Source organism: Topomyia yanbarensis, chromosome 2 (genome assembly GCF_030247195.1).
Source record: "Topomyia yanbarensis strain Yona2022 chromosome 2, ASM3024719v1, whole genome shotgun sequence".
Lineage (NCBI taxonomy): Eukaryota > Metazoa > Arthropoda > Insecta > Diptera > Culicidae > Topomyia > Topomyia yanbarensis.
Window position 1 is genome coordinate 458,444,565 of NC_080671.1, and position 24,221 is coordinate 458,468,785.

At 35.1% G+C, this 24,221-nt stretch overlaps 2 protein-coding genes across 5 annotated transcripts in view; one reads left to right on the forward strand and one right to left on the reverse strand.

Moving 5' to 3' along the window:
• The window catches only part of LOC131685894 (uncharacterized), a 227,930-nt gene that overhangs the window by 104,270 nt on the left and 99,439 nt on the right, over window positions 1-24,221 (reverse strand). The window lies entirely within an intron of this gene.
• The window catches only part of LOC131685892 (1-phosphatidylinositol 4,5-bisphosphate phosphodiesterase), a 179,333-nt gene that overhangs the window by 93,415 nt on the left and 61,697 nt on the right, over window positions 1-24,221 (forward strand). The window contains exon 5 of one of the 4 annotated variants that reach the window (XM_058969910.1): window positions 20,478-20,557. The exons of the other annotated variants lie outside the window; for them this stretch is intronic. Coding sequence (XP_058825893.1) covers window positions 20,478-20,557 — 80 coding nt within the window. The remainder of the gene's footprint in view (window positions 1-20,477; window positions 20,558-24,221) is intronic. 4 annotated transcript variants of the gene reach the window in all.

A 24,221-nucleotide genomic window follows, 5' to 3' on the forward strand; every position in this document is an offset into this window, starting at 1 on the left:
AAATTGGATGGAGTCGGTAATTCCTGTAGAAATGATCCTAACTAAACATATATCATATGATCACATACTTATGTAATGAGGAAGCGTAATTGAAATGATTTAATCTGTAGTTGAAAAAAGTTTTTAAAAACCACATATGAAGCCAAATTGGAGGTGAACTTTTCTAGTCTAATTTACATATACTCCGCCACATGATCTAATCTCGGAAAATGAGGAAAGTTCGTGACCATTTTTTTTTTGTCAACATGTTTTAGCACTAAGGCAGACTTACTGTACCATTCAGTCCAGCAATTCGTCTGCAGTACACTCGATCCATGGTTGTCGCCAGTCTCTCGCGGCACGGAAAAATCTACGATTTCCTGTATCTTGGTTCTTCTATCTATCAAATCGGTTCCGGGAATAAGTTTTCCCTGTCGTCTGTCATTCTGAGAGCATGTCCAGCTCACCCTAGCAACTCGATTTTTGCTTTGAGTTCCTTTTCGGTGTTCTGATGGAACCTGTCAGAATTCTATTCCTAATTCTGGACAACTTTTACTCAATATTCTGAAGTAATTCTACTCGTGTTAATAATAGCATCCTTCCTAGGTTTAGCATTTTGACATGATCTCTTTTATAATTTTAAAAAAATCCTATTCTTTTGGCGATATTCAATTCCATCAGAATCCCGATAAGGATACCATCTCAATACTGAATTATAAGCTTGATAATGTCAAAATTCTGAGAAGGATTTCAGAATAGTGTTAAACGGGATAGCGTCAAATTCCTAAATAAAATTCCACAAGATACTGAGGCGGAATCCAGTAGAATTTTGAGTAGGAGTTTAATCCGAATATTTGCTATGAAATTTGGCAGAATCCGTAACATGGTAACGTCACAGTATTTAGTATAATTCCATAAAAATCTGAGATTCTAAGATACATATCATTATGGATCCTATGTCGATACCAAGAATCAACTTCCGTGCCAACGAATTCAGTCAAATTACAGTTTATGCGCTAAAAAGGCTCGCAGGATTCCAAAATTTTTTTTTGATCAGGCTCTTTAACAAATCAGAAAAGACTTGATTCCTCTTCATTCAAAAGTGAAAAAGTCTATTAAATATATTCGCGCAATAGTATTTGGGTCATCTTGGATCGCTGATTACAAATATGAGTTCTAAGTTGTCGCAGTGCCTCACAATATCAAGATAAGGAGGGGAGGACGATGAGACTTTTGAAAAATATTTTCAACAATTTTCATTGCAAAATCTTGAAAACTGATCGCGTGAATCTCCGAAGGTGTTTCGAAAAAAAAGATGTTTCGCGGTGTACATCATAAGTCAAGATCTACTGTACCAATCGTTTTGAAATTTTGCACAGGACTTGTTGATATGATTCTCCAGCTAATTTTTTGTAGCTTTAGGATGCGAATAACCGGTTTTTCCTATAAAAGTCAATCAATCAATAAATCTGCAATGGATTTTTTTTAAACGATGTGTATCGCAAGATCAACTCAAATTATAGTGAGGTTTTAATACTTATTATGTAAAAATGGCTGAGGAATGCGATGGCATTAGAATTATCAAAATTAAAATATATGTATTGCAAGATAAATGCACTTTATATTCCCCAATTCAAAAAATTCCCATATCTCTTTCGCGTTTCGGTTTAATTTATGATTTGTACACTTTAAATGAATACAGGTTTTCGGAAAGTTGTCATATAAGTCATCAAAAAAACCTGGCCGGATATGCAAGAAAGTGTTTTCTCTTATTTGAAAATCGAGTTGAAGTTTGTTGCCAGTTCTCCATACCTTTTACATGGGAGGAAAAAATCAAGCAATTTTTACACAATTCGAAACCAAAAAAATTATTTGCGCCTTTAAAAGTTCAATAGTTCATTTAAACTTCCTGAAATTTTGGCAAATGACATTTTATGTATCATACAGTTTTTCCTTCTCGGAAACACCGTGCGGTCCCCGCCTCCCATCAACGCGTGATATATTACTTTCTTGTCGTCGGGTCACGTTTCATATGGGAACATTGATGATGCTGTAGTAGAAGAAACAGCCTTTGTGATGTGTTGCTGCTCTACGTACGCTTTCCACAACTTCTGTCCTACCAAGTCAAGTTGCTACAAGGCTATGACCCCACTACAGCACGTGCACAATTCAGGCGATCATCAGGAAGACATAGTGATTGTCGATTTTTTCTATAAATAAAGAACTCACGGGAAAAATTGTTCTCCAATTAGTGAAATAAGCGGCAAGAATTTTGGAACAATCCCTGTTTTACGTTACGAAAACAAGGCCCTGAACCAAAATCATGTGTTTAATAATTATGATCAATTTTTCTTAAGTAACGCCTTCATAACGCTTTTATTTGTGAAGATATAGGGTAATTTGGGGAGAGATGCCGCACATTTCTTTCTTAAAATCGTTCATGCATCAAAGCAAACTATTCAATATTTGATAAAATCATTTTTATCAATTGCGACAGGTTTCGAAAATATTATGAAATGGTTTTTGTCATGAAAAAAATTCATCAAATTTCCATGAACATTTAAAAAAAGATCATTGCGGGATAGATGCCGCACCATGGTCACAAATTGAAAGATGGTGAATAAAAGTATTTTTAACTATCGTTGATGTTTTTGTGATTAGGGGTCTTCAGCTGAGTTTCATGAAGTTTGATTACACCTATAAATCCGCCATCACCTTCATTTTTCTTAAGGGGGTAATACCATTTCTAGAAACATTTTTTTATTCAACATTTTAAAAATATTTTTATTTTGAAACCTTGTGTAACGGTTAAGTTGCAGTAACTTTATTAAGGATACTATTTATTTATATGTTTGTACGAGCTATATATTGGTAGGGGTTCCTTAAAAGCATTTTGGTTATTTCTTCCAACAATGTATTTATATAACTTTTGTTTGTTCTTAAAAGATTCATTTTAAAAAGCATCAATTCGTCGAAATGTTCATTTTTATCCCAAGATTGACATCCCTACAATTCAATGCGTTTACTAAAATTTGTGCCTGAAACTTTAAAGAATAAACCGAAGTAACTAATACTTAGATGCATATCGCGCGTTTAAATATATAGATAAAAAGACTCATATTCCTATATGTCACTGTGTTAGGTCCGTTAGTTTGTGGATATACCTTATTAATAATCTATACCTGACGCAAATGATCATTTAATGACATTCCGAGGTGAAAAAAATACATTTTAACTACGTATCCTCCGCCATAGAGTGCTGCATCTCACCCGCAATTTTGATGCAGCATCTCTCCCAATTGTCTGAAATTATGGATGACCGTGCTCATGATCAAAATGCCTTCTAAAAGGTCCCAGCTATTCAACCGACACGTAATTTACAAAAAAAATCGAAAAATTAAAAAAAATAAAGCAAATTTTAATGTGGTACTGAAAAACTTTCGGCACTCCGTGATGCCGACTGGACGCACATAATCATTAACAAAACTTTTGTGAGTTAATAATAAGGATTATTTTACATCTCCAGAGGTGTAATTCTTAGAAAGACAAACTCACAATATCATATTACCGTATAAAGTGACCCTGTATACGAGATATAGAAAGTGCGGCATCTCACCCGACGCGGCATCTCTCCCGAAATTACCCTATGTTATTTTGTGAACTTCAGTCACAATTTTCACTATGTTAAAGTTCACTAGTGATTTTATTCTTAAATTAGGGAACATTTTGTACAGTTTTTCTCCAACCTTGCTTGCACTCGATAAGTATTGAAACTCGAAGACCATATACAATGAGTCGAAGCGGTTGTGCTTCTTTTCTTTGATTTTGATTAATTTGTTTCCCATTTTTTCGAATTTAGAGGAGTACGTTTCTCGCAACTACCCGTATTCCTGATGTTGTGGGAAGTGATTCGGCTTCATCAAAACGAGTGGGAATTTACAATCTACAAAGAGAGTCCACACAATTCAATCCATTTTTTTTCTATTACTTATTCAAAATTGAATTATCCCACAGTAGAACCGCAAGAGGCTGCTACATATAGGCGTTCAAATGATCAAAGATCTTAAGATCTTATGATCAGATAAAGAGGGTTCGAGCTCGTTAGGTACGAGCCAGTTTACCAACTCATGCGTAATGCAGTCCGAGCAGAGAGTTACATCTAACACCTCTTCTCTGCCAGATTGTGTAAATGTTGGGTGATTTGCTACATTAAGTATATGCAAATTAATATCTGAGCTGCCTCAAATATGTGGAATGTATTTGCATCACTGCCGATTATGAGTGGAAATCCATTTCTGCCACAGTATGATACGACCCTTTTGAAATCATCAGAAGGTGATGATTCATTATTCGGCTAATATGCCGAACAATAGACGTATTTCTTGTTTATGGTGTCAACAGTCATATTTATCGTGACAGCTCAAATATCACGAGTTGTGAGGTCGGATATAAGACATGCGTCAATAGTATACATGCACGAGGCATTTCACGTGGATTTGTCATGCCATTTTTGTTGAAAGCTTCGAAGACAGGGTTAAGTAGCTTTCCAACATAGAAGTTTCCTTTATGGAAATACGGTTCTTGAACCTATGAAAGCTTTTCCTTCCTGCAAAAGGTGGGATAGATTCATAGTTGCTGTATGTCTATGCTGAAGATTAATTTGGACTACTCGAACCATGGTCGATCAGAGCATTGCATATTTCATCACCGGCACTTATTGTACAGCTACTAGAAGATACCAAACACAAATTAAAAAATTACTTTTCACGAAATTTTTTTGAGTAAAAACCCGCCTAATTCAAAAATTTTCTCAACTCAACGCAGTGGTTAGGTATTTTTTACATAGAACGTGTATACAAAGTTTGAAAAAAATCGGTTAAGTGGTTTTTGAATGGCAGGTAACACCGCAAATCATGTTTTTTTTTTCAGAGGCGTTATATTAAAAGCTTGGTCACCGAGTCGTTTGTCGATATTTTTGCATAAAAAAGGTACAGAATGTTATTGAAATGATAAATTATGTGCAAAAGTTTTGATAAATTCGCTTCACGCAAAGTTCTAAAAACAATCGCAAAAAAAATGTTTTTTTTTATGCAGAAACCCTTATCCCCCTCGCCCCTTAACTGATGCATAATTCTTAATATACTAGTCACGACTCATCATTGTCTCGTTACTCCGAGTAAAAATCCGATAGTAACCCAAAAATAACATATTACGATTACGTGAAGAGGAATTACGAACATCATGATAAAAGTGTTGACATCATGAACATGAGCAACACGTTTACAGCCCCACGTTTACAGTCCCACGTGTCGAATTAGATAGTGAGCTTACGAATAAAATATCACGATAGCCTGCATATAAATTATGAAAATCGTAACTACGATCCTGAAACCATGAACATGAATAACACTACTCGCCCAGAAAATATTCCGATAATAAACTCATGGGAGGGATTCCATGAGAAACCGGCCGACCGCAAAATATGACCATCGTCGATTCGAACGAAACTTTGCAGGTGTGTTCGCTGTATGAATCTCCATGATATTCTCTCGCAATTGGAATATTTTGATGCAAGAGTAATTTTTCAAAAGGGCGTAAACGTTTCTACGTGCATGAATTTCAAATTTTTTTTTTTCGATTACTGTATTTTATACAGCAAAACTATCTGAGTTGTGTCATTTTTCAAAAAAAAAACAAAAATTTATGGTAAAAATTTAAATTGCGAAAAAACCCATTTTTTTAATTTTTTATATTTTGTTACCAAAAACCTAAAGAGAAAAGAAACATTTTGATTGTGATTGCATGATGGAGAAAAAATCGGTAAAAAAGTTTTTCTAACAATAACTTCGTACATGTTTTTAAATTTCATACTAATTGACATACAAAATTGTAATTTTATTACAGAATATAATTCTAAGCACCATGTAAAATCAAAATGCATTTAACAAAAATCTTCCAAAATGCGATAGTTTTCGAGATATTTGAAATTTTGCTACTTCAAAAACAATTAATTCGTGTAATTATGCTCTTTTTAAAAGTTATTCACGTTACCCCATCAAAAAATGTCAAAAATTTTATGTTTATCGTTTTAAAGACGTAAAAGCAACCTTTTTAGTGTATTTGGATCATGGAGAAGCTTTCAATAAAAAAGTTTTCCTAACAACAACTTTTGACATTTTTTTATAATTCTTACTATTTGCAGTCAAAAATACAATTTTCTTTTTGAATATGATTCTAAACGCCATTTTAATTCGAAATGCTCTTAACAAAATTTTTCTAAAATGTAGTAGTTCTCGAGATATTTTAACTTTTGTTTTAACAACACATTTAATGTAACTTTAAAATGTTTCACAATATCGCCTTGATGTCAAAGAGAAAGTTGCAGGAAAGTTTACGGGCCTTTTGAAAAACCTATTATTGTTGATGGAGAAACGCGACTAACTTATGAAAAGGTTGTAATAAAACAAAATAATTGTGTTGTTAAAACAAAAGTTAAAATATCTCGAGAACTACTACATTTTAGAAATTTTTTGTTAAAAGTATTTCGATTTAAAATGGCGTTTAGAATCATATTCAAAAAGAAAATTGTATTTTTGACTGCAAATAGTAAGAATTATAAAAAAATGGCAAAAGTTGTTGTTAGGAAAACTTTTTTATTGAAAGCTTCTCCAGGATCCAAATACACTAAAAAGTTGCTTTTACGTCTTTAAAACGATAAACATTAATTTTTTGACATTTTTTGATGGGGTAACGCGAATAACTTTTAAAAAGAGCATAATTACACGAATTAATTGTTTTTGAAGGAGCAAAATTTCAAATATCTCGAAAACTATCGCATTTTGGAAGATTTTTGTTAAATGCATTTTGATGTTAAATGGTGCTTAGAATTATATTCTGTAATAGAATTACAATTTTGTATGTCTATTAGTATGAAATTTAAAAACATGTACGAAGTTATTGTTAAGAAAACTTTTTTACCGATTTTTCTCCATCATGCAATCAAATTCAAAAGGTTTCTTTTCTCTTTAGGTTTTTGGTAACAAAATATAAAAAATTTAAAAAATGGGTTTTTTCGCAATTTAAATTTTTATCATAAATTTTTGTTTTTTTGAAAAATGACACAACATTTTTTTCAGTGCATATTTTTTTCAGACAGAAGTATTCATTCCCTGTAACTCGTTCTCAGATAGTTTTGCTGTATAAAATACAGTAATCGAACAAAAAAAATTGATGAAATTCATACACGTAGAAACGTTTACGCCCTTTTGAAAAGTTGCTCTTGAGTCAAAATAATCTTATTACCTGTGGAAAATATTTAGTCTTGCATGACGGTGAAACGTGTAAAGTTTCATAGGAATCTAAGATGGTCGGTCACGATTTTAAAGATTTTTGGACGGATCTTCGTGGAATTCCTCATTAGGGCATCGCAAAAAAAATTTTTTTTTGAATTCTCAAAGGCCCCCCTCTCATGTTGGGACAAATGTCAAAGTAAGGTCAGATGCCAAATTTCACATCATTTGGACAATTTTAGACCCCCGCCCACATCGCTTGAAATTTTTTGAAATTGGTGCTAAGGGAAAATATGGAGGAAAAATACATTAAATGCTATAACTTTTGAAGTAGCAATCAGAAAATTACAATTTATTCCTCTTTTGGAAGGAAATGATCTTAGTATTTGAATGGAGATATTTTTGCTTCTAAGAAAATACGGGAAAGTGGGGTACTGGGTCATTTTGGACCCAAAATCCCATATTTTTAATGATTTTTCTGCTCCGTGATGCAAATCATACATATTTTGTAGTTTTTCTAACGTGAAAAAATCTCAGAAATCGATCGGAACCCTTTTGACCTTAGTCCGAATACGAGAAGTTGGAGTTATAGGGCTTTTTGTCATTCATATTAAATTTTATCATTTTCTCATGAATATATCTCTATTATTCTTCAACAAATTTTCATAAAATGTAACTTGTTGAACGTGTAAAATTTTGAGGAATAAAACAAAAATAAAAACGTTAAAGATAAAATTCAGAAACATCAAACTTTTTGATATTTACTCTACAAGTCTCATTTTTTTCATTATTTGTCCTAATACCTCAACTTCCCCTATTTTTCCAGGAATGAAACTTTTCTCATGTGATCCCTAAGCATATTTTTCACTAAAAGTAGTAAATTAAATAAGAATTTTGTTGTTAAATGGAGTTAATATGTGCGATTTTATGATAAAAATGTGAAATCGACACTATATGTCAGATAATTTGATGTTCCTGAATTTTACCGGTTACGAATCTATTTTTATTATAATTCTAAGGATTTTTCACGTTCAACAAGGTATAGTTTATGAAAATTGAGTGAAGAATAATAGAGATATATTCACGAGAAAATGATGAAGTTTAATATGAATGACAATAGGCCATATAACCCCAACTTCTCGTATTCGGACAAAGGTCAAAAAGGCTCCGATCGATTTCTGAGATTTTTTCACATTAGAAAACCACAAAATATGTATGATTTGCATCACGGAGCAGGAAAATCGTTAAAAATAGGGGATTTTGGAGCCAAAATGACCCAGTACCCCACTTTCCCGTATTTTTCTAGAAACATTGTCTCCATTCAAATACTAAGATTATTTCCTTCCAAAAGAGGTATAAATTGTAATTTTCTGATTGCTACTTCAAAAGTTATAGCATTTAATGTATTTTTCCTCCATATTTTCCCTTAGCACCAATTTCAAAAAATTTCAAGCGAAGTTGTCCAAATGATGTGAAATTTGGCATCTGAGCTTACTTTGACATTTGTCACAATATGAGAGGGGGGGCTCCGAGAATTAAAAAAAAATTTTTTGCAATGCCCTATTCCTCATGGACAAACTATCACGATAACGTGATGATAAATTAGTTGATATAGTCTATGCAAACCAATGTATCCTCAAACTATGAACGAGAAATATAACAAATACTATGAATGTCCAGGGAACAACGACAGTAACCCTACCAAAAATTCGAATGTAACGCACGAATCTTTTTGGCGTGAACTAGTTTTTTTTTTTTTGGAAATACAAATAGTTTCGTTTATACGAGGTTGATTATTCATCATATCAGGAATTTGGTCATGATTTTCGTAAACGGTTCATTTCACGAAATCGTGTTTTTTCACAAATGTACGAACAAATTTCTTCGGTGTGGGTTCGATTCGTTACCCCGATAATTTTTTTCTAATTCGTAAAAGAGGAAAACGACCTTGACCTTCGTAATCGAAAAAAACATTCACTGTGAAATGAAGAATGGGTATCTCAAGTACCACAGCCTGAAAAACTTCTAGTTTCTAGCATGTCATCGCGTACATCACGTCCTTGCAATATGCCGGGACACTTGGCACGTAGTGCTAACAATTTGCGGGTGTACTACCAAAACGTCAGAGGGATAGGAACGAATATCGAGGACGTGTACTTGGGTGCTGTTGACGGCCACTACGATATTTAAGTTCTGACAGAAACTTGGCTTGATGATCGTATTACATCTATGCAGCTCTTCGGGGATTCATAGTCGCGACGGGGGAGTTTTGATCGCTATTTTTTCCGAACTTGCCTCCTCTGATTTTTGTGTGGTTAGTTCTTCACGCATTGAAGCTGTTTGGATTAAAATTACGAGTCCGACGAAGAACTACTATATTGGAGCTGTTTACATTCCTCCAGCAAAAGGACGTAGCTACACTATTACGCAGCTTCATCTTTATTCTATAGCACGCGCTTCTTCTCAAACAGATGCGAATGATGTGATAATAGTCCTTGGTGATTTCAATTAATCTGGACTTATTTGGGTACCAACTGGACGTGGATACGCTTAACCTAACCCGTTATCCTCGACAACCTGGCGGCCACTTACTCCTGGACGGGATGGCTTTTCACGGACTAAATCAAGTCCTTGTCTTTGTCAATGGGATTGCTTTGTCTGGGTGTTCTGTGAGCGAAACTTCCAGTGTCATCGTTCCTTTGCATAACTATCATCCCGCTTTAGAAATATCAATTTCCATCGTTTGTTCGCCACAGTACGAAGAAGCTGTAGCTGTGGATCGTCGTAATTTTTGCAAAACTGATCTAGTATCACAACGCCGCTCCCTATTGCTAATCGATTGGAGTATACTACGTGGTCAAGTAGACGTAGGTGCTGCTCTATAATCGATTTCTGCTTGATTGTGTTGAAAAACTTGTGCCAACATATCAACCTCCCAGGATTCCTTCCTGGTCTTACTCTATGCTTCGGACTCTGAAACGTATCCGTGCCAAAGCTCTACGTACATACACGAATCGATGTCCTATTCTCAACCGCTTTTTCGCAATAACCAGTAGTGAGTACAGTAGTTACAATAAATTGCATATATGAACCATATCCAACAAAACTTACGACGAAATCCGAAGGCCTTAGGGACTTTTGTATCAACGAAGAGAAATGAAACGGGTCTACAATGGCGAAGTAGCGATCAAGACGACGGCAAAATGCTCCCTATTTGCCAGCTACTTCTATAGAGTGTCTTCACGACTGATGCGCTATCGAGCTCGAAGACGCTCCCGTTGGTGCGGTAGATATGGATATATTTGCCATTTCAGAGCAATCATTTCTATCTGTAATACGGAAAACTAACTCGTCTGATGCTCCAGCACTAAGTGCCTTCAGCTGTTCTGAAAAAGTGTTCAAATATATTAGTGATCCAACTGGCCCACCTTATCAGAGTGTCACTTCTGAAGCAAAAATTTTCTGATGGCTAGAAGTGTTCAATTATGTTTCTGGGATATAAAAAATGTGACAAAATCAAAATTAGAACTACCGGCGAAAGTCAAAAATGTTCCAAACGCTTATCCACGAGGTGCTGTTTACAGCTAGTCGACATTACATAAGCACTTGTCAGCACGGATTGTTTCCGGGTCGATCGAATGAGACTAATCTAGTTAGCTTCACTTTCTTTTGCACAAAGAAATATCCAGTAAACTCCAGATGTACACAGCCTGCACAGACCTTAAGGCCGCTTTCGACACAGTTGCGGAGTTCCTCAAGGTAGTACACTAGGTCCGCTATTGTTTTCATTGTTCATGAATGATGCGGTCTTCATTTTAATGCGTAGAGGGACACTGTTTTTTCGCCGATACCTTGAGAATATTTCTTGTCACAAGAAATGAAACCAATTGCCGTGAGCTTCAATGTCTAATTGATACATTTGACAACTGGTGATCGTTAGTGTTGCTAAATGTTTTGTCATCAGTTTTCATCGTACAAGGGACATGTTTAATTTCAACTACACTCAGGTTTTTTACGCAATTTTTTTACACGGATTTTCGAATTTACGCGGTTTTCATTTACGTGGATTTTTGAATTTACGCGGTATCCATTAACGAGATTTCCATTAATGCGGATTCCTAAATTTACGCGGTCTTCATTTGCGCGAATTTTGAAATTTGCTCGGTTTTCATTTACGCGGCCTGTATCCCCCGCGTAAAAAAACCTAAGTGTACAACATTACTGGAACTCGACTGCAACGCGTTGACCATGTAAAGGATCTAGGCGTTATTCTTGATAAAAGGCCAACTGATACTTATCACGTATCTGCGACTATTGACAAAGCAAATCGAAAGCTGGGTTTTATGTTTAAAATTTCCAGCAAATTCGAGATTTCTTTTGTGTTTCAAGACTTTGCATTGAACCGGAGTCCAAAGGTTTGCAAGCTCGAATCCTGCCTCTGGGGTATTTTTTCACATAATTGCTTTCACTTATCTCACCATTTCGATCTGTTTTTCCTGTTAAGTCTTAAAATAATGTATTGGCATTTACGTCAAAAACCAAAAAATGAATCATTTCTTTAATTATCTTTAGTTTAGTTCATTAGGATTTATTGTCAGCTGGACCCAAATTTTGAAATACAGATCATAATTTGGGGATACACTGATTTGTAATAAATTTATAGACTTAATAAACCAAGAATTACACGATGTTAGTCCCAATTTTTGCAGTGTTTGTGTACGTTATCGTGATATTTATTCATGAGTTTACAATCGTTTCTATCACGGTTTCGTAATTTCTTTGTACACTATCAAGATATATCAGTCTTGAGTTTACTATCAGATTTTACGAGGAAACGATATGAACCGGATCATGAAAGCGTTTTTTAACTATTTCACGAACACGAATGTTGGACCAGTTCACGAATTCATTGATCGTATGCTTATATATGTGAAACTGTTCCTGTGAAAACATTAAGACTATGTACGAATTTCATGAATTATATCATGAAAGCGGGAAAGCATTTAACGATTTTGACAACTATTACACGAGCATTAATCATAAATCGAGACTAATATACCAAATATCATGAATGGATATTCTGAGCTATGTAAAATTGTTCATGTGAAAATATTAAGATCTTGCCCAAAATTTCATATTTCATAACCTATATCACGTAAGTGGAAATATATTTTCTGATTTTGTGAACTATTTCCAGAGTACGATTATTATGGCATAACTAATATACCCAGAATCATGAACCAGTTCACGAGGCATGTATGGATTCATGAAAAATCTTCCGAGTTTCGTGGAATAACTCACGAAAAAAATATCCAAACTGTTTTAATTTTGTGTACTAACTCACATCCACGAAAACCATATTATGATGAAGTTGTAATTAATCATAAATCAGTTCAAGTTGCATAGTGGGACCGTAAAAAATATTCTTCGATTTATGGATTAAATTACGAGTCAGCATTTGGTTTATGAATAATGTTCACAAATTTGTGAACTAGTTCACGAATTTCGCACCAACTCGAACAAATGTTGGCAGCACCCTTTCAGATTTTAATGAAACTTTCTGTACATGAACTTCGTCACAAAAAGCCACTTTGCTTACTTTGTTTTTTTCCAAAAATGATCTAGACTGTCTTTTGAAAAGGACCAAACTTTTTTTCCATTTTTTTTTCATATGGCTATAGTCTAAAAATGACAAGCCCTACAAAAAAAATGTTGTAGAAGTGATTTTCACAAAATTAGTCAAATTTTTGAATAAAAATATTGAAAAAAATCTTCATTGACTCCTACACTGACAAAAAAATCGATTTTAAAAATTTAAAGTCGATTTACAAAAAAACCATTTTTGATTTGGATGAAATTTTGTTCCAAGATAGGTAATTATGTTCCCTACCTACCGTCAAAAATTCAAGTTGGGGAACTTTCAAGGAAAAAAAGTTATTTAAAAAAACTTCCTTGTCCAAATTGAACTGACTTTTTTTCAGTGCATTTTTATCGAAAATTAACCCAATGAAAGTCATAATCATCTCAGAATCCATTTTCTCAGCTGCTAGTTGCCTGATACATGCAAAAAGTATCAGTAACGAATTTGGTATATATTCATAACAAACTTGTATGAAGACTGGAAGACTGGAAGACTGGAAGACTGGAAGACTAGAAGACTGAAAGACTAGAAGACTGAAAGACTTGAAGACTGCAGTTCATTTGTTCCTCTCGAAACTGATAAATTTCTAAAATTTATTTTATGTCTGATGGAGCAGCAGTGCAATACAAACATAAGAAAAACCTTGCAAGCTTGTGTAGATTCCAGTCAAAGTATGAGTTAAGCGCAGAATGACATTTTGTTGCAGCATCCCATGGAAAAGGACCCTGTGATGCTATTGGTGGCACTCTCAAACGAATGGCAAAACGAGCCAGTCTTGCTCGCGACCATGGAAATACCATACCAACTCCCCGAGAATTTTATAACTGGGCAGTTAAACAAACTGATAAAAATATCACAAAACTAATTTTCTGCTACATATTCACTGAAGAGTACAACAAAATGCCAGAAGAACTCGAAGAGCTGTATAATAACTCTAAAACAATATCTGGAACTCAAAAATTCCACAGTTTTGTGCCTGTTCCTGGTAGCGAAGTAGAGACGAAAAGGTATTCTAATTCAGAAGATGAACCAAAAATATTTTCCTTGTGTAAAAATAATACAAAATTTCTCTGATTCTTCCTTATCACTAAACAAGAAAATAAAGAAGTAATAATGGAATATTCTTTTAATGACAGAAACTCTTTTTAATGGGATTCTTGATTAAGGGGTTACCAGCCCGGGGACAACTTGACAGCTCCCATATATTGAACTCATAAGCAAATTTTGTGGTGATTTGGTGATGTCATGGCGGCTCGAATGGAGCAAAATTTGAAAAAGGCACATCCCATTTATTATTTTTCATATCTGTAAAAAATAAACAATTAAAGTATTTCTATCATCAAATTTATGTCGCTGTTCAAATTAGAAACTGTTCTCATTCCGCCATACCTAAACAGAAACATAGATTCCATTTTGAATTTAAAAAATCCAACGTAAAAAAATTCGATTTTCGGAAACACAAGAAGATGACTTTCAAAATCAAGCCACTTCCACTTATATTGGAATTTCCGAAAATCTTCCGGATCGAATCAACATATCCCCAGGCATGAAATCCTCCGGTAGATGCCATTCCGTTAGGTTTCTATCATACTGGAGTAAAATGCCAGAATTATTCTGAAGGGCTCCGTATCAAAACCATCGCAATATCTGCCGGACAGAATAATTGCAAAAGTCGAACAAAACTCTGGCAGGAGTCGAACAAAATTGTACATTCCTGGCAGCATTCTTACTGAAACCGAGCACTACCAGATTGCTGCCAGAATTCTGATAAAAGCACACAAATTCTATTCAAAACGAATTTTGCTAAATAGGTAGAAAATCCTACATATATTGCTTATTTTCCCTATCAAAATACTAGAGTTCTTGACGTTCATAATGAACTTGAAACAAGATGTCGTAGGTTCACGAATCAAGCTGGTGATTTACTTTCATTGGCCAAAATGTTTTTCATTTCTATTTCTCGAGACAAAAGCACCAACGATTTACCGACTACAAACTTCACACAACAAGAAAACCAAAACATTTTTAGGAAGGAAGCGAGCCGGTTGCTAAAAACAACGACTTCCAGCTGAATTTATAATAATATTTATGTCACTTTGCTGGTGGTTTCCAGTTAGGGATAAATTTATTCTTTAATAATAGTTTTCTTTAGGGGAGACTGAGGAGACTTGATTCCCGGGGGAGACTTGATCCCATCATTGTAACTCAAAGGCGGATCAGAATACATTAATCGAATATACTATAAAGTTGCGTAGTTTTATCTAAATATAAATTTCATTAACACAGAAAAAAGAAATTGGACTTTTGTGTAACCGAATTTTTACCGATTTAAAAAAAGTCTCAGAAGAACTGAAGAAGATTTATTTTTCAAATTTTCAAACTTTTATAAAATTGATAAAATCACCCACTACATACTCTACTTTTGCATACAGAATTACAGGAGAATGTCAATTATATGAATACGTTATGATTGAGCTGATTCTTTTGTTCAACTATATTTTTACTAAAGTTTGCTGAAATAGATGCTATGGGTTCACTTGATCCCTTCAAATTCGTGGAGATTTGATCCCCTTCGCCATACTTCATACACACCACTGAAAATAACCAAATTCACACCAGAACAATTGAAGTCATTGTTGTCATAAAAAAATGTCAATAATGAACGCTTCATCGTAAAGAAACATAACTGTAATTGTTTACTACAGTATACGTAGCAACCATTCATCCCACATTTGACGTTCCTCAACCATAATAAAGACAGCTTTCAAATAATTGTACGGAGATTTGGGAAATTCGTAAAAAAAAATCAGGTGAGAGATGCGTAATATGTAGTAACAAAAATAACAATATCTAATCATAACAATTTAATCAATACTACAATCCATTTATAAAATTGAATGGGGTAATGTACCCGTTTTTGCCCTATTAAGAAGGGTACCACATTATTACTACAATAATTTTATTATTTCAGCTTCTTTGATTTGTTATGAAGGTCCATTTTTTTATTTCGATTATGGAGGTTTTAACGTTAAGGTAATTCGCCTCTTATTAGGAGCCAATATAATAACAAAATTGTCTTGAGAATGGTGAAAATCTTCTGTTTGAGCGCAGGAAAATCTCTAATCGAGTACCCCCATTATCGCAATACCATTTGAGTCAATGCGTTGAGCAAAGATGGCAGACGCTGCTCTAACTAAAAGCTTCAGATGGGTAGGCTTATTACCCTACATGCTCTTTTAATCACGTTTTCATAAAGGAATCAAGTGTCCCCAAATTAGGGATGGAGTCTCCACTAATCCAAGAATTTTCCATTTTTTTGTTGTTTTCCAGAAATGCTCATAGCTCATGTCCAGTATAATATTTCCATGTAATTTTTTTATGATTATTAGTCATCCCTAGAAACAATATAAAACTACAAAAAAATACATAGTTTTTTATCATTCCACGGAGTTGGACTGAAAAATAAAAAAGGGGATCAAGTCTCCTCAGTCTCCCCTATCCACATTTTGGAATACGCTTTTTCTAAATGTTGTTTTAACCGCATTGACGACGTTCATAACACACGTAACGAAACACGCCTTTCTCTTGAAACTTTTTTGTTTCGTTGTTCGTGGTACTCGTACAGAGAAGGCATACTAGCGCCACCATCAAATTGGTGGTACATATATGAAACAAGCACTATCTGTCAATTTGTCACTGGGTTGGGGGTTACATACTTTTTAATGATAAAAATGTCAAGAAAGTTTGAATTTACGTAAATGAATAAAGCAATTATTTCACTACATCAAACTTATAATATTTTGGTAGTACATTTTTCAGTGAAATAAACAAGCATAAGTTTATAAAAATAAGTTGATGATTGGCGGAGTTATGGCTTTTTCCCCGAAACCCATTTTTTAAGAGGTTTGCGGTTATTACGATTAAAGACCAATAGATCATCTAAAATCCCAAAACTCAAAAAATTCCATTAGTATATGAGTATTCCTCGTACCTTAACGATTAGTTGAATAAAAAATATTTTTTTCCTGCATTCGAGAGCGTTTTTAGTAAAAAAAAAAAACGCTGTTTTAAGCTCTAAAAATTGTATTAAAAAATTCTTATCCATGAAACAAAAATTTGTGACTAAAAAAGGAATCGTTAAGATACGAGAAAAATTAATTACGATCAATTGAAAAAAAATAAGAAAATTGATTCAGTAGTTTTTCGGCAATCGTGATCACGGAAAAAAACATTTTTAGTAAAACGACATTTCGAGATAATCGAGTTTAAAATTTCAAATTACCACTGCTCTTGGTAGACGAAGCGCGCTTAGAAGCGCTGTAACTTTCGATCTATTTCTCGGATCTCTAGAAAAAATTGGAAAAACATTCTCAAGTAAAGTAATAATAAGTAGATAATAAAATAATTTCGATTTTATAAAAAATGAAAAAGTACTTAACCCCTTAATAAAAATATGCTTTGTTGGTAAACTGGACAACATCTTCTCACAAAGCAAGTTTTATTGGAGTCTGAGATGATTATGGCTTTCATTGATTTAGTTTTCGATAAAAATACACTGAAGAAAAAAAAATCAGTATGGTCAAGGAAAAGTTTTTTCAAATAACTTTTTTTCCTTGAAAGTGCTTAACTTGAATTTTTGACGGTAGGTAGGCAACATAATTACCTATCTTGGAATAAAATTTCATCCAAATCAAAAATGGTTTTTTTTTGTAAATCAACTTTAAATTTTTAAAATCGATTTTTTTCAGTATAGGAGTCAATGAAGAATTTTTTTAATATTTTTATTCAAAAATTTGACTAATTTTGTGAAAATTACTCCTACTACATTTTTTTGTAGGACTTGTCATTTTTAGACTATAGAAAAAAAATGGTAAAAAAAGTTTGGCCCTTTTCAAAAGACAGTCTAGATCATTTTTGGAAAAACAAAGTATGCAAAGTGGCTTTTTCTAACAAAGTCTTTATGTACAGAAAGTTTCATTAAAATCTGAGGGGGTGCTTCCAACTCTGAATTCGATTTAGCGCGAAATTCGTCGGGTAGAAAAATGATTTGTTGATGTCATAGCAGAAACTGTGACTGAAGTTCATAAAAAAAAAACAAATATCCCCACAAGTAAATGCTTTATGAACACAACGATAAAACATGATTTTTGTTCACGGTCCTATTTTCGTAACGTAAAAACGTGATTGTTCCTGAATTCATGGTACTTTATTTCCGCATTTGGGAAGAGATTTTTTAAGTGTAGGTATTGATAAACACAAAGAAGGCGACGAGCAACAGTATAATGCGTACAAAGGTCTCTTTGACTGTGACACTATGATTCACCTATCAAACGTCGCTTTCGTCGTGATTGGATTTTAGACCTAAATTATAACACTAGAACTACAAAAATTAGCTTTTAAATAAATATTTAGCAAAATACTCTAATTTCTACCCACACCACCTCATGATAGTGCGATGTCGTCGAAGTCGATGAGGGTACTAGATTCGAATTCTACCAGTAACAAAAACGGGTTTTCATTTAGCTAATTCGATTTGTTCATTTTTCTATCTATTTTCCTGTTATAATGCCATATTTTTTGTCATTGTTCGTTCTCTTCAATTTGCCACGCCTTTTTCAACTACAGATTAAAACCAATTCAACTATGCATTCTAGTTAGATTAATAATTAATAATTATAATAATACATATTTTAATGAAATAAATAACAAATCTTGTTCTCCTGAAATGCACTGTATGATGTAATGCTCGAGTGACTCCGGATTTTGAGAGTACGTTGTGTTCGATAAAATGTGCCTGCGCTGTTAATGTGTATTACAATAAGAGTCTACATAAATTGGTTGAATGACAAGACAATACAACTTTTTATATGTTACAACGTCACTTACCGACAGCACACGTACCCTGCAAAAGCACCTTGAAAGCCGGTAAATGCGCATCCCATTTCAGGATCACTTGGCAAATTACCTGTCACAGGATATTACGTGTGTCACTGGGCTTTTACGCGACCGTGTAAATCTTCTGCCTACTTTGTTTCCTCGGTAGTTTTCCACCCAGCGCCAATCTGTGCAATGGACGAGCAGCTCAGTGCCAGTGTTGAAATTGAGCGTCTCAGTGTTGAATCTTTTTCCGGAAAACGTCTATAGCCAAATGAAACCGATTCAATTCGATTTTTTTAATTGATGCAAATTTCATATAAATACTTCGATAAAGGCAAGCAATATCGCAAAATATGGGTTTTTTACATTAAACGACTAACGATTGGCCTTTTAATAAACGAGTTGCTAGTCTGAACAATCTCCCATTAGTGCAAATATTTATATAAAACAAGGTATTACCAATCGAAAACAAAGTGATTGATATAGTACAGCAGATCGAATTTAAAAGTCCAACAAATAGTTGCCAGAACCCTTACACACACCACAAAGAGCACCATCGCAATAAATTATAAAAATACCTGCTGATGTCAACAGGCTACTATCGAGAGGATGCACTGAATATCATATGCCGCTTTCAACATCCTGTCCCGATACACCCATAAAAGCGCTATTGAAATGCTTTGTCGCGAATCAATCATCCGAACTAGTGATGATGGCATGATAGAGAACAGAACTACGATAGAAATAATCGAGAGAAAACCTATAAATAGCATTCATATATTGCCACTAAATTAACCCCGAAACAATAGAATAAATCTGCGACTAAACGACGCCTCAAACAATTTCTATTTTTTTCTGACACCAAAGTGAATCTGGTCGATAAACTAATTTAAAATAACTGGAAATATAGTATCTTTAATGTATTGATTAGTTTCGTTTGCCCGCTTGAAATTCAGAACTGTCAACAATATTCAATCTTGCAACTATCAGCAACTGTACCATAAAGATAAAGTTTTCGTGCCTAGAACAACTACCAAAATGAACCATCGCTAACTGCGATGCTTTGAACAAATTGGAACCATGGCAACCGATTCAATTACACAGTTATTCATAGACTTGCTGATGTTAAAATGGTACATAAATCAACTGGACAACAAAAATACCTGCTTAAAAACTGGCAGCACTGAGCGCATCTTATAAACTTCGAGCTTATCGGATCGAATCATCGAAACCATCATTTAAGCGTTCGACGGCATAAAACGAATCTTCACCAGTCGGTGGGTAAAGTGACCATGTTCCATGTCTGTAATTACAATACAGAATCGAAGGATTTTCCAACCAAAGCGCAGTGAGAGAAATAAGTACGAAAAACGCGAAAGAATTCAATTCCCCGGAGAAATGTTCCTTTTCACGAATTTCATTCCACTCCGAGCGAAGGTATTGAATTCTTTCGCATGTTTTGGACCTTTTCCCACCGTGCAATGCTTTCAACCCCTCTCGAATGCATTGAAAATGTTTGTAAAACTGGCGGAATTCGGTGAACGAGAAAACTGCAGCTGCTCAACCGTGTGTGTGCGTCTCCATTGCGAACTGCCGAACCGAATTCCCCTTTCGCACTAGAAATCCGCACAATTTGACTAACGTTTTCTTTTTTTCCCCTTCGCATATATTCGTATTTTTACTCCAAACAGATTTGGGTGGATGGGCTGCGAAAAATTACCCACAATGGCAAAGCAAACAACTTTTGCCCGATGACTGCACTAAAGAAGCAGTAAGTTTTTTTTGTGTGTGTGAGATGTTTTTAAAGAAAGCACTGCATGCTGCGATCGTTCTGGTGATGGCGCTTTTTCACTAAATGTTCACCCTTTTGTTTGTGTCCAGTGTTGCACAGTGTTGAATTGCGTTAAATGTTTTTGCACGTGTTTTGTTTTGCATGATTATTTCTAAACAGAATTGTTTCAGCGAGTTCCGAGGAATGGTACAACTCGAATCGTTGCTGATGTAGTTTGCTTCGTGCTTTAAATTTTTAATACCGTACGTACCGTCGAAGAAGCTGAATGTCGTCTCGACACGAACAACTTTGTTAACCCATTATTGCCCAACCTACTATATATAGTAGGTGCTAAGAATAACTCCTATTAGTCAATTAATAACGCAGAACAGGCATAAACGAGTTAATATTGTTCATATACTCTTGCAGAATATGTTTAGCGAAGTTAGAGTGGTTAAACCGGTGTTTATGTTTTGTTTTTAATCAATTTTCACTTAAGGGGTTACACATTTTTGTTAGGATGAAAAAAATCGAATTTTTGTAAATTAGATATTCTGAAACTACATACGCCGAGGAAAATTTTCTCAAAGTTTCATTAAGATCGGAATACTACAACTTAAGTTACAGCTATTCATAGACCCATTACCCATTCACCACTTGTAGGCGGTTCGTAGTGTTTGATACGCTAGACCGTTGACTCGCTGGACCGACAGTAAAACTTGATTATATCGGAGTTGTATTTTGTTGAAAAGTTCATCCGCGGCGATCACGATATCTCAGGAACCGATTAGCCGATCAATCTTAAACTTTCACTGGTTGTTCCTTATAATATCAGCTACTTTGAGTACAAAAATAATTTTACTGGAATGACCACATCATTTTTCTTCGATCGGAAAACACAATTTGTGATGCGCGTGAAAAATAAGTTGGGCAATAATGGGTTAAAGAAATTGTTTACTTTGCTCCACTTGAGAGATGTTAGCAGTTGCAAGAAAAAAAGCGGTCCAATTCGGTAGGAAAAGATAGCTGAGAAACAGCACAGCTGTTTCGAAATGCTTACTTCGATCGTTATGTTTTTAACAATAAATATTATCTCGAATTAATTCTCATTTTATTATCGAACAACAATTGGGGCACGCTTTTCAGTAGGGCTAAGGTGATGGAGTTCATTTAAACCTTGCTACTATTTATTATACGACAAATGTAACACTTTTCATAACCTAATTGACCTACAAAAAAATGTAAAAAGAACACAACTTCTTCGCGCTTGTTTTCGATCACCCAAAGAATAATCATCCCTGTCAAAATAACGAGCCGCAACTTTGAGTTCCGGTCACTTGTTTCCGTACATTTATGAATGTAATATATGTTAGAACTAGACATATATGTTCGGGGGAAAACCCTGAAGCGTGGGAGTTTTGCGATTCGACACGTTCCCCTCCCGATAACAATAATATTATTAAATGACCAGTAAAATAATTGTTCCGGAGCTCGATGTGCATATGTAATGTATTCTCGGTATACTGTGGCATACAGTTTCGTCTATCCAGTACCATATTTATTAGGGTTCCTAATACCGACTCTTTTCAGTTATAACGGGTTGCGCTATAAAGAAGCGCTCAGTACCGCTAGTAGATTATTAAAAAAAGCCTAGAAACACTCCATGCTGTCATAACTGCTGCTGTATTGGAGATTGTTGATTCCTTTGAATCGTTTCTTCGGTTTGCGGATTGCGGTCGTTCCTCGTTTCCTGTCTTGTTGTTGACGGAGCTATTTGTTGTTTCAAATGTGCCTGCTGTAGTCGTAAATAATTTAGTATTCGTTGATGGCTCAACATGTGTTGGTAGTTAGACTACAATACATGAATTAATTGAAGATGGTGAGGCCGCTATATTTGTTTTAATTATTATAGTTTTTTTTTTATTTGGCAATCCTGCGCAGGGATTCCCATAGTATGCAGATTGTTTGCAGTACCAACAATTGGGAGACTGATTGCCATAAGTACAGGGCGTGGTCTGGGCACAGGTAGAGCCAGGTCTCAAGGTCACGAAGGACGGAATAGGGCGCATTCCAAGCGCTCGAACACCGTTATTATGGTCTGGGAAGAAGTTCCTTTATTTATCATCTTTAATGGAAAGAACTTCTCCGTATTGCGACATGACGAATAGTGCTATGGGATGATCCATAAATGACGTAGCATTTTTTGAGTGATTTTTAACACCCCCCTCCCCCATCGTAGCATTTCGTCACAAACTTCTATATACCCCCCCCCCCCTGGTAATTACGTAGCTTGATCGTAACCCTCACCCCCCTCGTTGTCCCCGTAAAACGTGCTTCGGGTTTTTGGTAGCACTTCCGTTGGATTTATAAGATGTTGTTGGCGCACTCTCAGAGGAGGACATCTTGGGACCTTTACGAGGCAGTCTAGGGGAAGCTATAGTTCTCTTCTTCCTGTAGTCCCCCGGGTTAACGAGAGATGTTCCCTCTTGAGGATCGTCAGATTCTTGCTCAACGCGAGCCAAGCATTTCATTGTGCAAGCTTATTACTAAGAAGCTTGTAAATCCTCTGAACCGTCCGTTCTACCAAGCTGGTTCGCTTACTCCACCAAGTCGATCGAGTGGTAACTGGCTGCGATGATCAAGCTGAAGTGGACTCCGTACTTCATCAAACTTGAACTCCTGATCCTCTGGAGACCTACAATTAACCTTTCTATTGTTTCGTGCAATTCTTCCTAGTTATCGATGGCATAACCCAGACTCAACATCGTATCCGTCACTGAAATGGCTATCGGTGTTGAAGCGTACCACCAGACGCATCATGACAACAAGTTTTCCTTAAGAGAAGGAAAACTTTTGTTAATTGAAACACGTCTACGTACCTGCAATGACAATGGAGATTGATGGCGTGGTCTCCGAACTGGGTCGGAATGAATGCAATGACACCGACTTCTGACCAAAAAAACTTAATTTGATGGTATAGATTCGAATAAAAATATTGTTAAGCATTCGAAAAAATCTTCAAAAATTTCATAACATACAATAATTTGTGATTAACCCACTTTTGATATTTTTCGACTTGGGCCGTTCTTGCACTGAGCCCTTCATATTTGAGATAAAATTCAGCTCATTTGTTCCGAGCTCAAACACTTGCCTGCTTAGATTTTCAACCAACTTGTACGGATGTCACTAAATTCAATAGATTCCAGTGCTGTACTAGAATTCAAACATGTTCAAATATAGTTCGAAAGCATTTGATTTTTTTTTATTTCGAAGATGTTTATTTGATAACTTTGGTGACATTTGAAGCTGGTTGGTTGTAACGGTTGTATCTCGAAATGGCACAAATGGGCGGCTATTCAAATTGAATTATCACCACACTGCTGGTATCTGCTAGCTCCACTTCGACAGGACAGAAGTAGTGGACCGTTATGCTTTTAGATACATAATCGAGACTAAGGCCTACTTCCAAGCTACTGTGTGCATCTCTCCGGAGCGCGCCTATACGACGAACACGGACGGGTGGCGGAATATTGAATCCAGTCAAAAGAGTGAACAATTTACTGGAAGGATCGGCGCAGACAGGAACAGGCTCTTATTATTCAATTTGGATTCCATTTTAAATTGACTCTTGTTCGACCGGTTGAAACCGGTGATGAGGAGACAA